General features: G+C 36.5%; 1 protein-coding gene across 1 annotated transcript in view; it reads left to right on the plus strand.

Annotated features, from left to right (window-relative positions):
- The window catches only part of ptpn4a (protein tyrosine phosphatase non-receptor type 4a), a 73,892-nt gene that overhangs the window by 37,834 nt on the left and 23,368 nt on the right, over positions 1-12,690 (plus strand). The window contains exons 7-10 of the mRNA XM_055052795.1: positions 258-310; positions 4,282-4,402; positions 5,020-5,107; positions 6,480-6,568. Coding sequence (XP_054908770.1) covers positions 258-310; positions 4,282-4,402; positions 5,020-5,107; positions 6,480-6,568 — 351 coding nt within the window. The remainder of the gene's footprint in view (positions 1-257; positions 311-4,281; positions 4,403-5,019; positions 5,108-6,479; positions 6,569-12,690) is intronic.

The raw sequence follows: 12,690 nt of genomic DNA on the forward strand, positions 1-12,690 counted from the left end.
AGCATGTTGTACTTTAGGGATCTGTTGTTTTATAAAAGTGGAATGAGTCATGAAATGTGGCTTTATGGGAGTGAAGCTCTGGCTTCATGCACAAGATACTAATTAGTTTTTCTTTTTAATTATTTTTTAATTCAAGTTATCAAATCCTAATATTGTATTCTCTGAAAACAGCTGCATCTTAAGTATTACCAAGTGCAGAAATCTTTCACGTTTTGTATATTTAAGTTTATGTGTTTTGCTTTTCTTTCTATTTTCAGATTGCCCTGTCCTCACAACACAGCTGCGCTGCTGGCATCCTATGCTGTTCAGTGTAAGCATTGCTCCCTGGGTACACCCATTACACGTAACAATGAAAAGGCGATTCATTAGGACTTTCCTTAGCTACACACACTGTTAAATGTAATGACTGTGGTTGCTGGAGTGCTTTTACAACTGCTGCTCTGAAGCCATGGAGATTTTCTTTAAAACTATGTGGTGGGATGGGTTTCTATATTACTATCGGTTACATAAATATTGCATGCGATACTGGTTTTCTCTAAAGTCGACCTTTAATAATAGATTGATGGAGAGAAGCAGATCGATAGGCGCGTAGTTTGGCTAACTGCTGAGTTGATGTTCAGTCTCTCTTCATATTTCCAGCTTAATGTGCATTTGTTTTTGTTTTTTTATCTATTGATGAACAGATAAATTACAATTTTGACTCTTTAGCATTTATTTATCTTTGGTGATGAGCTGTATGTTGGAAGGTCTCCTTGCCATCACCCTAATGTTTAGCTGCCTAATGTTCAATCTGATAGTTTCTCTATCAGATTGAAGATTGGCTCCACTCCGAAATGCTAATATTACTTCCAGTCAGAAGGAACATAGATTCCTCTAAATCCAAATAATAAATAATTTTGAGCTTAACTGTACAGTATGTGTCTGAAAAACCTAGTCATTGGTATAGAGACAAAAATCATGGACCGCCCTAACATTTTTCTTTGATTTCACAATTTGTCATATTTGCCATATTTACTATTTTTCAAACACGTCTTTTGAGTGAAATTAAGTGTTTTCTTTCTTCTAAACAGAAACTTTCTTTAAAAAATTAATTTGGAGTATTTCTCAGTAGCTCACAAATGGTTAAAATGTCAAAAATGCATCTCTTTGAGAAGCTTGTTCACATTGTTGTCATCTTATTATTGGAAATGTCAGTGTGAAACTAGAAATTAGTTTATATTAATAGATTTCAGGAGCTAATCTTATTGATATTTCTTAAATTTTTGCTTATTGCATTGATGCCTTTTGCCTAGTGTCTTGTTTCATTTGGTCATTTTAGCTCTAGTAACTCCTCCCCCCTCCAGTCCCTCTGCTCTCCCCCTCTATGGCATATTTAGCCAGGAATCTGCACAGCCTCAGTATATAGGTCAAACAAGAGAGTTGACCTAGACCTTCGTGGCTCTGACCCTACGGCTTTTACACTGACACACACATACTGTGTTGCTGGGTCCATGCTGTCACTCTTCACAGTGCCAGCACAGATTATGGAGATAAATGTTTGCTTTGGGGAGGAAAAAAAATGGCTTGAAGCAGCTGCTATGCTGCTAATTCAGCTCGACTGCCAGCACTGCTGACTCCAAATCTCTCACTCAAGCTTGCATTCTGAAAAGATCTGAAATCTTTTCCTAAATTCCTAAATCCTAAATTCCTGTTTTATGATTGACTGAAAAGCTGTAGAAAAAAAATACACCTTCCCTCAACATTGTAAATGTCTTGGTAAAGGGGAATAAAATATGGTTTAGCTGTGTTTTATCCCTCCTGTTTTTGTATTTTATTTCAAGCTTGCACTTGAAGTGGCTGTTTTCAGTGGTTTCACCGTCTGGTTTATTCTAACAGTGGTTGAAGCAGATAGAATATATTTGTATACTACTTACTGATGTGTGCAAAATTAGATTTTGATTTATTTTTATATGTGCAAAGTTCAGAATTCCTGTTTTTCAGTTTTTGATTTAAGGTTTTTAACATTTAGACCTTTCAGTATTGACTTTAGTTGATTTTCATGCGTCATTCATTTTGTTTTTTTTTGGTAATTTCATATGTAGAAATATGTGCAATGTCTTTATTGTAAACATTCTAAAAATGTGTAAAATAGTGACTGAGCCATGGAAATCTGAGTCTGAAAAAGTTTTAAGTTTTAAAATTAATATTTGTAGACATAAGTTTGAACCTTGAATGAATAAAGAACAACTTTACCGAAGTTTGTAGTCTCCCTCTCTCAACTGGAATAAACTGCAGAAATGCTGTTGATTGGCTGTTTGCTTTTAAATTTTATGATTTATTTATCTGCCACAGAGATAAATTATTTCTTCTTTTGCATTTATTTTTTCTTTTAGCTTTTTCCCATCATTGCAAGTAGCATTAAACCTTCACCAGCCCCTTTCAGAAAAAAAAAAACCAAAACAACTTTACAGCTAAAACAACAAGAAAAAACCTACTACTTTAATAAAAAAGACCTCACATTATAAATCAGATTTTGGCAGATGCCATCACGACTACAGTGTTCTTCTCCTCACCTGTTAGCTGTTTTCATGTTGACGCTGAACTGTGCAGAGCCCTGGTTGTGTGTACGCATCAATGAGCGTCTGAGCTGCCATTGATTTGTTGGTCAATATGCTTAGGCTACCGGCCTGCAGGTCAGTCAAGGGACTACTTGAGCGAATTGATGTTTTAAAGCTTCAGCTGAAAGCAAGTGGGCTAATGGGATCCACTTTTGGCTGGTAAACCCTAAGGGTTCTGAAAGCTATCAGGAGTCTTTTAATTCGTTCCGTTTGTTGCCCGCAAACCTTTTCATTATCTTCGAGTTGATACCATCGGGTTTCCTTCTCTTTGTCTGAGACAGTTAAATTGTTTCTTTAATAAAACTTTTTTATTAAAAGAACGTCCCACAACAATAAAGGCAGGTCTAAATTCTTCTGTCGATGGATGTCATGTTGTAAAATACATTATACCACATAGTGCGTTCCCATTGTTTTTTTGAGAGGAAAGACAATGCATTAGACCACATTTATAGTATTTAGGAACTTTAATTGGCTTTAGCAGTTAAAATTAAACAGAAAACTGTGTCATTTTAACTGCTAAAATTCACAAAGTAATGAAATGTCTAATTGTTTCGACAAATCGTTGGGGAATTTCCAGTTGTTTAGAAATGGCTCCTAATGACTTTTTGTTACATGCGTCTTAGATTACCACAGTCCAAAATGGGTCAAAACTGGTTTGTTTAAACGAGTGGCGGGCCACAAAATGAATTCATTTAAAAATTAGTTTGTGAATTTTTTGTTCTTTTTAGTTTAACCCATTAATAATGAAAACATTTTTAATGAAATGTGTATATTATTAAAGATCTAAAACAAAAAAGATTCAGGACTGTTGCCATTTTAAAACAAAAACAGACGATTTCCAAATTTTTGAATTGTTTCCTATTTTCTTGGCAAAAGTTTTACTGGTTTTGACTTGCAGTCAGGGGCCAAACAAAATCTTGGACCACAAATGGCCCAGAGGCCACGTTTTGAACACCCCTGTTGCACCCTAGATAAGATTCACATGAAAGGTCAAAAGCATCTGATCATAGCTGTGTAAGATTTCAATCGTTTGATGCTATCACACTGCCTTAATCCTACTTGCATTGTGGTTTTAATGACACATGCAGTTCCTTTTTTGATAATGCAGGCCATATTCTCAGAAAATGTGGGGTGAAGTTATGAAAGGACTTCTTCTTTATCTGTGCACTGTTTCTGTGTAAACTGCTGACACCACTGAGTGGATTACAGAAAGATTCACAGATGTAACAAAGTTCAGCTGTGGTTTGGTGCTGATGTTAAAATTTTAAAAATGCCATAGCGACAGTTTTTGTACTGTTCTCTGGGTGAAATTGCTTCACTTTAAGCAGACATTGAAGATTAGAGATTTTTTTTTTTCAACAAATAAGGTGCGAGTAAGTCAATTTGTTTGGTTTTTATTAGTTGATAAATTAATAAAAGATTTTTTTCAGTTGAAAATACGATAAAACGAAACATAAATCATAATTTTTCTATTATGATTTATGTTTTCTTACCAGTAAAAACAAAAGGTGGAACATGATGAGGTATAGTGGTTGTCTTAAAATTAGGCAATGATTTTCCAGAAAAAATTAACCAGTCATTTTCTAACAAGCATATACAATGAAGATCATTTGTTATGAGTCATTCTGGTTTTCTTTTATTAAAGTCACATATTGGTCTTTTTTCCTCCTCTCTCTTCCTGCAGCCGAGTTGGGGGACTACAATGAAGCAGAGCATTCTTCCGGCTACCTGTCCGACTTCTGCTTCATCTCCAACCCCCCACAAGACTTCCACAAAGAGGTCTCCAAACATCACCAGCAGCACAGGTACACCGAGCCGCTCGCTGCAGAGTTGATGGCCGCCACTCAGATCGGATTATGTGTGAACAAAGAGAGACAGCGGGAATAGACTCTGTGGTGGGAAAGATGCGTTTTCAAATCCAGATCAGATTAAAGTTTCTATGTTACATGAAAATGTCTTAAATATTTTGTTTTAGCATTTCACAGTTCTGGAAAAAAGATTGGAGTATTGATAAATATTTCCATTCATTCATCCATACAAAAAATTGTTGGTCCGTCCATCCATCCATGCTCTTAAAATTTGCCTGGAATTTTAAAATGTACATAGTAAACAGATCAGCCATAAATAACTTTCCCCTTTCATGTGCATCACATTTTGATCTGCTGGTAATCTTTTGAAATATCCACACCTACAGTAGCATAGTCCAGTCTGTTCCGGCATACACAGATTCACACACCAACACACCTTTTGCGTTGCCCTTTACTTGACCCCTTTTCTTGCAATTACTTCCATTCATCTGGAGCTGATGATTTCGTTTTCTTTTGTCTCCTTCTCCCTCTGCCACCCTGTCATCGACGCTCCCTTTGCACTCACCGCTACGCTCTCGTCCCCATCTGTCTCTGTCCCCTCCTCCCTCTCTCAGCGGTCTATCTCCTGCCCAGTCGGAGTTTAATTATCTGAACACAGCACGCTCGCTGGAGCTCTACGGGGTGGAGCTGCACTATGCAAGGGTGAGTAAGGTTTAATTCCATGTCTGTTATTTCCTGCGTATGTTTCTATATGTTTATGCCAACTTAAGATTTGTGTAGCTTGAACGTTGCCACCAGTTGCAGAGGCGAGAAGCTCTGCAGCTGGAAACGAAACCATTAGTTTCATTGTTTACATTGATACCTTCTCATCTTAAAAGCAGAATCCTGAAACCGTCGTTCTTTTCACATCCGCTGGATAGATGTAGAATGATAAAAAGAAAAAAGATTAAAGATTTGTTATGTAACACCCACTCTAAGGATGAATGGTGCTTTCATCTTGTCATTTCCTGCTCATTCTATAGAGTGAATCCACATGACAGAAATTAGAGCAATGTACCATCAGCCATAATGTCATGATGTGGGGGGGAAATATGAAGAGATAAGCTGTTGGATAAACAGTATGGATTCAGCTGAACAGTGCTGAGATAAAAAATATGATCAAGTGCTCACAAGAGACATGTTTAGCATTCATCTTAAAAATTGAATCAAATTAGTCTTTTTTTTTTTTACACAATTTTACACATTTAGTAGGAGAAACGGCATAGATTAATTTCATTTTTAGTAGGAGTCATTTGCACCACTTATGTTATCCATAATAACTGATCAGACTATATGTAGAGTTTAGTCCGTATCAAGGATATTTAGCTAATATAATTTCTCCCATCTTGATAATCTTCCGTAAGACCAAAAAATCTGTTTCTTTTGTCTGGGATTTCCTTTTTTATAGATCTGATACAACTTTCTTTGTTTTGAGTCCATCTCTTCTGTTTTCCAAAAATTCTAAATACATTTTCCTCTATAAATACAGTTTTTAGTCTTAGTTTTTAAGCTTCAGCTGAAAGCAAGTGAGCTAATGGGATCCACTTTTGACTAGCCAGTCCTGAGGGATCTGAAAGCTATCAGGAATGGTTTCATCTGTTCTGTTTGTTGCCCGCAAACCTTTTCATTACCTTCGAGTTGAAACCATCGTGTTTCTTTCTTTTTGTCAGTTTTTATGTGTTTTCTGTTATGGGTAAATGTGTAGGTTCAGCTGATGAATACCATTGAACATTTCTGCATTTTGTCATGCTTCCTCCACAAACGTCAACTTAGTTTATTGGGGTTTAAGTGACTCAAAGTAATTGTGAAATGACAAGAAAATTATACATGGTTTCCAATTTTTTAAAATAAATAATATGTCTGCATTTACATCTTCACATTACCAAAATGATTCGGAAAATCTGACCCGTGAGTTTGAACATGGATGGTGAAAATCCAAATTTGACATAAACAATATATATATATACATATTTTCTCTGGTTCAGCTCTGGTTTTATTATTTCCTCTATTCATCATGCAAATCTTTTCTGTTTAGGACCAGAGCAACGCAGAGATTCTGATTGGGGTGATGTCCGCTGGCATTGTGGTTTACAAGAACAGGGTACGGATCAACTACTTCCCATGGTGAGTGAAACACAAACTGAACACAAGCTTCTGAAGTTACATATCACAGTGACATTGACATCAGTTTATTTATATGTTTTCACATGGTCAGCATATTTACTTAGCTTCCAAACACATAGAAAACTATTAGGGCCAGACTAAGAACAAAAATGATAAAACTTCATAATAAAGAAAAGAAAAAAGAATTAAGAGAATTAAATGAAACTATAATGAGAGCAAAATTTTATTGATGCATGTATAAAGTCTTAATACTAGAAAAAAGTCGTAATGAAACAAAAATATAGGTTATAATATTGCCAGATCAATGTTATAATATTTGTAGATTGAAATTGTCATTTTATAAAACACCCAACTGAAAAAATTAAATTTTTAAATGAGAAATGTTGAGCATCTTGTGAAGTTATTCGTTGGTATGAGTTTTACAAATCTTTCAACACATCAGCATCAAATTAGTGTCAGTTGCAAGAGTTTGAAACAGATACGCAAACTACTTTGTAAATTTGGAAGAAAGAATCAGGACTAAAATAGTCAAATTAGATCTGGATAATTATTGAAGCTTTGCACTAATAAAAACTTTTTTTTAGTATTTTAACAACTTTTTTCCTGATGATTTGGTGTCTTGCAGTATCGTAACTCCAAAAAATAAAAAAATATTTTTGTCTGGCCATCGCACTCCATTGTATGAAACATTAAACACTGAAGACTTTAAACAAAAATAAGTCACTTAAAAATGAAGCGCTAGTAATTTAGTGTTTAATAGTCATTAGCTTATCAGGGTGCAAATCCCCACAACTTTCCCTCTAGATGCATGTCTTTCCTCTAGTATTACAGCTTTTCACAGGATTTTGGAGCATGAATAACAACATAAACTGGCTGTTTATGTTGTTGAGTCTTCATGAGGTCATTTAGAGATGAGAAGGTCTGGGTCGCTTTTCCTGCTGGCTTTCATTCCAAAGGTCCTGGTTGAGGTCGAGGTCAAGGCTCGGTGCGCGCCACCCTGGACCTATCAAAGCTTGTCTTTACATTCTTCACATTCTCATTGTGTTGTCAGAAATCTGGAAGCACAACGTGATTATGATTTCACGCACTTGTGGCAATGGGTTTGAGTGAAACACCTGAAATCAGCAGAAGTTAGCGGGTGTGAGTATTTTAATGCAGACAGTGTATAATTAAAGCTGACTACTGGAAATATCTGCTGTAAGATTTGTGTTTGGATGTTAAAAATGACCAAAAATGAAGTTAGAAATTTGAATCTAGAAAGCATCAGATTTTAAAATGAAAAACTGCAGAGTAATACTGAACTATGCATTAAATTAAGTGGCCTTAAGTGCCACAACCTTCTTCCAGTTTAATTTCTATAATCATCAATGAGGTATATTCATATCAGATGTAGTTGTGCACAACTTAGATGCATTTCTGTTTGAATTCAGATGACATGTTTTCATGTTATATTTGGGTCAGTTTCACTGCAACCTCCTCAAAGGTTTATAACATGCTGGTTTGTAGTCTGCTCAGAGGAGAAGAAGAAAATAAGCAAAAAAGAGAGACAAAGGCATTTCTCTTTGCAGTTTTTGTATCTTTGTGGTAACTGAGAGATAAACTATTCAAAGTATGGAAACAATTGCTGTTTCTTTAGAAAAAACGACTTAATTGCTTTTTTCTCTTCTGCATGTTATTCGATTCTTGGGTTATCTTTATAACCTGCGGTTTGGTGCAGTGACAAACTACATTTTTCAACTTGCTCATCTCTAATTGATTATCTCAATGCCTGAATTTTTCTCATGAATTTATCTGCAATTCCTAAATGCTAAGTGTGAGACAAGATTCAATCTGGGATAATTTTACTGCTTCTTTTAAGGAGGAGCACAAAAGATGGAAGCTTAGAAAGTAAACTTCTTTTCCTACAGAGGCATGTTTGCCGTCCATTCATTCGGGTGGTTTAAACGCAGAACTAGACTCATAAAATCCTGGTTTAATTTTGGCAGCCTTTAAAGAATCTGACATAAATATTTATAAATCCTAGGAGACACAAAAGATATGGTAGATATTCTAACAAAATAATATTCCTACTATTCAAAAATCCTATAAAGCTACTCTTAATTACCAATTAAGATAATATTCTTAAAAAGTGAAATTGAAGCTGGCTAAATAAGAGACAGCTGAGCAAAGCTAAACAAAAAAAAAGGAAAGTTTCTTTATGACCTGCATCCTTTTAGCAAAGCGACTAATTATACTGATCCTAGATGTTTTGGTCGGTGTGTAATCAGGAAGAACTACTAATCCCCGTTTTAACTTTTTTTTTCAACTGGCTTCTGTACCTGAAAGCAAACATATGTTACAGAGATACTGTTCAGAAGTTTTACGATCAAAGATTTTAATTCCAACTGCTCAGAGGCCAATATCCCGCTTGTCCAAAGCCAAGTGCTTAAAAGCGTGTGTCCTCTTTGGCCAGCAGAAAACCTGGCAGCTATCAGATGGAAGTGAGTGAATTTGTGTGGACAGGAAACACAGCTGAGAAGCTCTTTCACTGTTGAAACAAGTGTTCTTTGTTGATATTTATGTTCTTTGTCATTTCCACTGAAGTGGAAGTTCAAACTGTGGATGTCCTTGTTACAAACCTGCCTCTAATCGGCCTGCTGCCAGCTTCAGTTGAGCTGCGTCCAGAAAGAGTTTTACAGAGAACTGGCTGGCATAGTATTTCAAAATCTCTCACATGATGATTATTGACAGTGAATGTTTATATCTAAGCCTCTCTTGAACTTTTGCAGAATAATGCAGTTCACTATTTTTTATTTTTCATAGCAGTGTCCTGGTGTTAAACTGTGCTTCCTGGAAACATTACATCAAATCTGTTTGCCCTCACTGACCTCTTTTCTGCTGTTAGTTCCTCTTATCACTCGTTGTGTCTTGTTCTCTGGTGAATCAGTACTTGGAAATCTGCTGATGCATGTTGAGGAGAATAGTTGTTACTGTGTGCAGAGGATAAAAGAGAAACATTATTCACTCTGAATGATTATACAAACTCTTGCGTCTATGAATGAGTTGTGATACATAATTGAGAAGTTTATTCAGTTGATAAGGTGAACCTGCCATATCTTAATAATTTGTTAAACAGAAAATGCTACATTTCAAGCATTTCATTTTGTTAAATTTGATCATTATAGTTTATTGAAGTCCAAAATTTTGTATCTCAGAGATTTACACAAATAAAACATTATTTATGATATGAAACTGTCAGACAGTATTTACTCTACACACTCAATAGGTGGTTGGAGCTAAGTTTGCATGGATTTGTGCATGTGTACTTCAGGCATTCAAAGCTACTATACCTTTGCTAGCTAGCTAGCTCTATCATTGGTAATTATAAATTTGGCTGGATGACATTCATCTGCACCAATGGCTAACTTCTGCTGCTAATCCATATATATGTCTACACCAAAAAGTTTGGTGGTTCCACTAATGTATAAAACGTGCAGCTTTCTTTTGCACATTTCTGTCATAATACCGGTCTTAAATGTCTTTCATAAATGTTCTGAAAGGCCTTAAAAAGACTTAAATTTGAAATTGTGTTTCCATTAATATAGTTGGATTCATCAGCTTCATTAGCAATGACCTTTTGTGACTCCCCCTCTATGCGGAGGGGGAGTCAGCAGCCATCTCCAAAATAGTGTAGTCCATAATAGAAGAAGTCTATATTTAAAATCATTTTTCTGAACTGAACCATAACCGTAACAGAAATAAGTTCATGAGTCTATAATACTGTAACTTTCACATTTTGAATTGAATTGTCAAAATAAATCAGCGATTCGATGATGGTGTAAATTGTGACACACCTGTCTTCTAATTTCAGCCTTTCTGTTTTATCGTAGTGACGACATTTAAATGCAAAAGGTTTAAATCAAAGCCGAGGCCTCCTAAGTTTATCCGCCCCAGATGAGTTAAATTTAGAGACCAACAGTGGCGTCCTCAGCAGCTGTTCAGCACCGTGTCCTTAAGACAGAAACGGCGAAACATACTCACAGTCACTGTCTCTGAGCTTTACTCTGACTGACTTTCTGTAACTCATTCTTTCTTTACCCTCTTATTAGCTCACTGCTAATGTCCTGTTACTTCATATTTTTTAGTGTCTTTCCTTTCTGTTTGAAAGTTGAGAATAAAAATAGGGAGCAAGTCGGCAGCAGAAAGACATTTAGATTTTTGCCTTGTTTCCCATTTCTGTTTGCAACAGCCTGACAAATTAGCCACATTTGGATGGGGCATGACTCACGCTCTGCTTAAGTGTGTGCTGTTGTTGCCAATGCAAGTGTGTGTGCGCGAGTGAGTGTGTAAAATATATTTAGCAGAGAGCGATGAGTCACAGCAGCAGAAGCAGCAGCAGAACTCTGGGAAGGGATTATGTTACTTTGCTTCTGCCGCTCATCAGCAGCCGACTTACTGCTGCCTCGCGTGTGGTCCTCTGATTTTAGCATAATTTATGCCCTTGCTCCTACGTGAGATTGGAAAATACATGCCGTCGTACCACTTCAAGGCTCCTCTGTTCTGACGAGCTTCTAACCCTACACCTATAGAGAAAGGCAGGCGGTCATTTGAACATTATGGATGTGTAATATGACACAATAGTCCTCACCTTTGTTATAAAACATGACTTACTGTATGTATAAAATTGCAAGAAGCTGTTTATTAAAATGTACTTTTGTTTGAGCATTATCTTTAAAAGACATATATTACAACTATGTCTCACAATAACCAGACTTTATTCTGTTCACCGGCTGTTCGTGTGTTCGGTTTTGGGGAAAGACCACAATCTCTGAGAAAATTGTGCCATGAGGTTTTCCTCAAATCTTTCTCCATGTCATTTACAAAGTGGGCACTCTAAAGTCTGAGAACACGAGGAAAAATCGCAGAGGAAGTCACGGGATTCTAACACACTATGTCGGTGTGATAAAATTAATTTCAGGATTCTCTTGGTGAAATAAGCAAAGAAAGTAATAGTCAAGTCTGGGATTATTTTCCCTGGGCTTTAAAGTCAGGCCTTTATTCACTTTATTTTGTCGACCTCGCTTTGCCTTACAGAAACCTAATATATATATATATATCTATCTATCTATATATATATAGATAGATAGATATATATATATAGATATACAGTTAGGGCCAGAAATATTTGGACAGTAACACAATATTTGTGAGTTGGGCTCTGCATGCCACCGCATTGGATTTGAAATGAAACCTCTACAACAGAATTCAAGTGCAGATTGTAACGTTTAATTTAAAGGGTTGAACAAAAATATCTGATAGAAAATGTAGGAATTGTACACATTTGTTTACAAACACTCCACATTTTAGGAGCTCAAAAGTAATTGGACATATAAACATAACCCAAACAAAAAAGTTTTTTCTCAATATTTTGTTGCGAATCCTTTGGAGGCAATCACTGCCTTAAGTCTGGAACCCATGGACATCACCAAACGCTGGGTTTCCTCCTTCTTAATGCTTTGCCAGGCCTTTACAGCCGCAGCCTTCAGGTCTTGCTTGTTAGTGGATCTTTCCGTCTGAAGTCTGGATTTGAGCAAGTGAAATGCATGCTCAATTGGGTTAAGATCTGGTGATTGACTTGGCCATTGCAGAATATTCCACCTTTTTGCTCTCATGAACTCCTGGGTAGCTTTGGCTGTATGCTTGGGGTCATTATCCATCTGTACTGTGAAGCGCCGTCCGATCAACTTTGCAGCATTTGGCTGAATCTGGGCTGACAGTATATCCCGGTACACTTCAGAATTCATCCGGCTACTCTTGTCTGCTGTTATGTCATCAATAAACACAAGTGACCCAGTGCCATTGAAAGCCATGCATGCCCATGCCATCACGTTGCCTCCACCATGTTTTACAGAGGATGTGGTGTGCCTTGGATCATGTGCCGTTCCCTTTCTTCTCCAAACTTTTTTCTTCCCATCATTCTGGTACAGGTTGATCTTTGTCTCATCTGTCCATAGAATACTTTTCCAGAACTGGGCTGGCTTCTTGAGGTGATTTTGGGCAAATTTAACTCTGGCCTGTCTATTTTTGGAATTGATGAATGGTTTGCATCTACATGTGAACCCTTTGTATTTGCTTTCATGGAG

This window comes from Poeciliopsis prolifica, unplaced genomic scaffold, assembly GCF_027474105.1.
Source record: "Poeciliopsis prolifica strain line A6 unplaced genomic scaffold, Auburn_PproV2 SCAFFOLD036, whole genome shotgun sequence".
Taxonomy (NCBI): domain Eukaryota; kingdom Metazoa; phylum Chordata; class Actinopteri; order Cyprinodontiformes; family Poeciliidae; genus Poeciliopsis; species Poeciliopsis prolifica.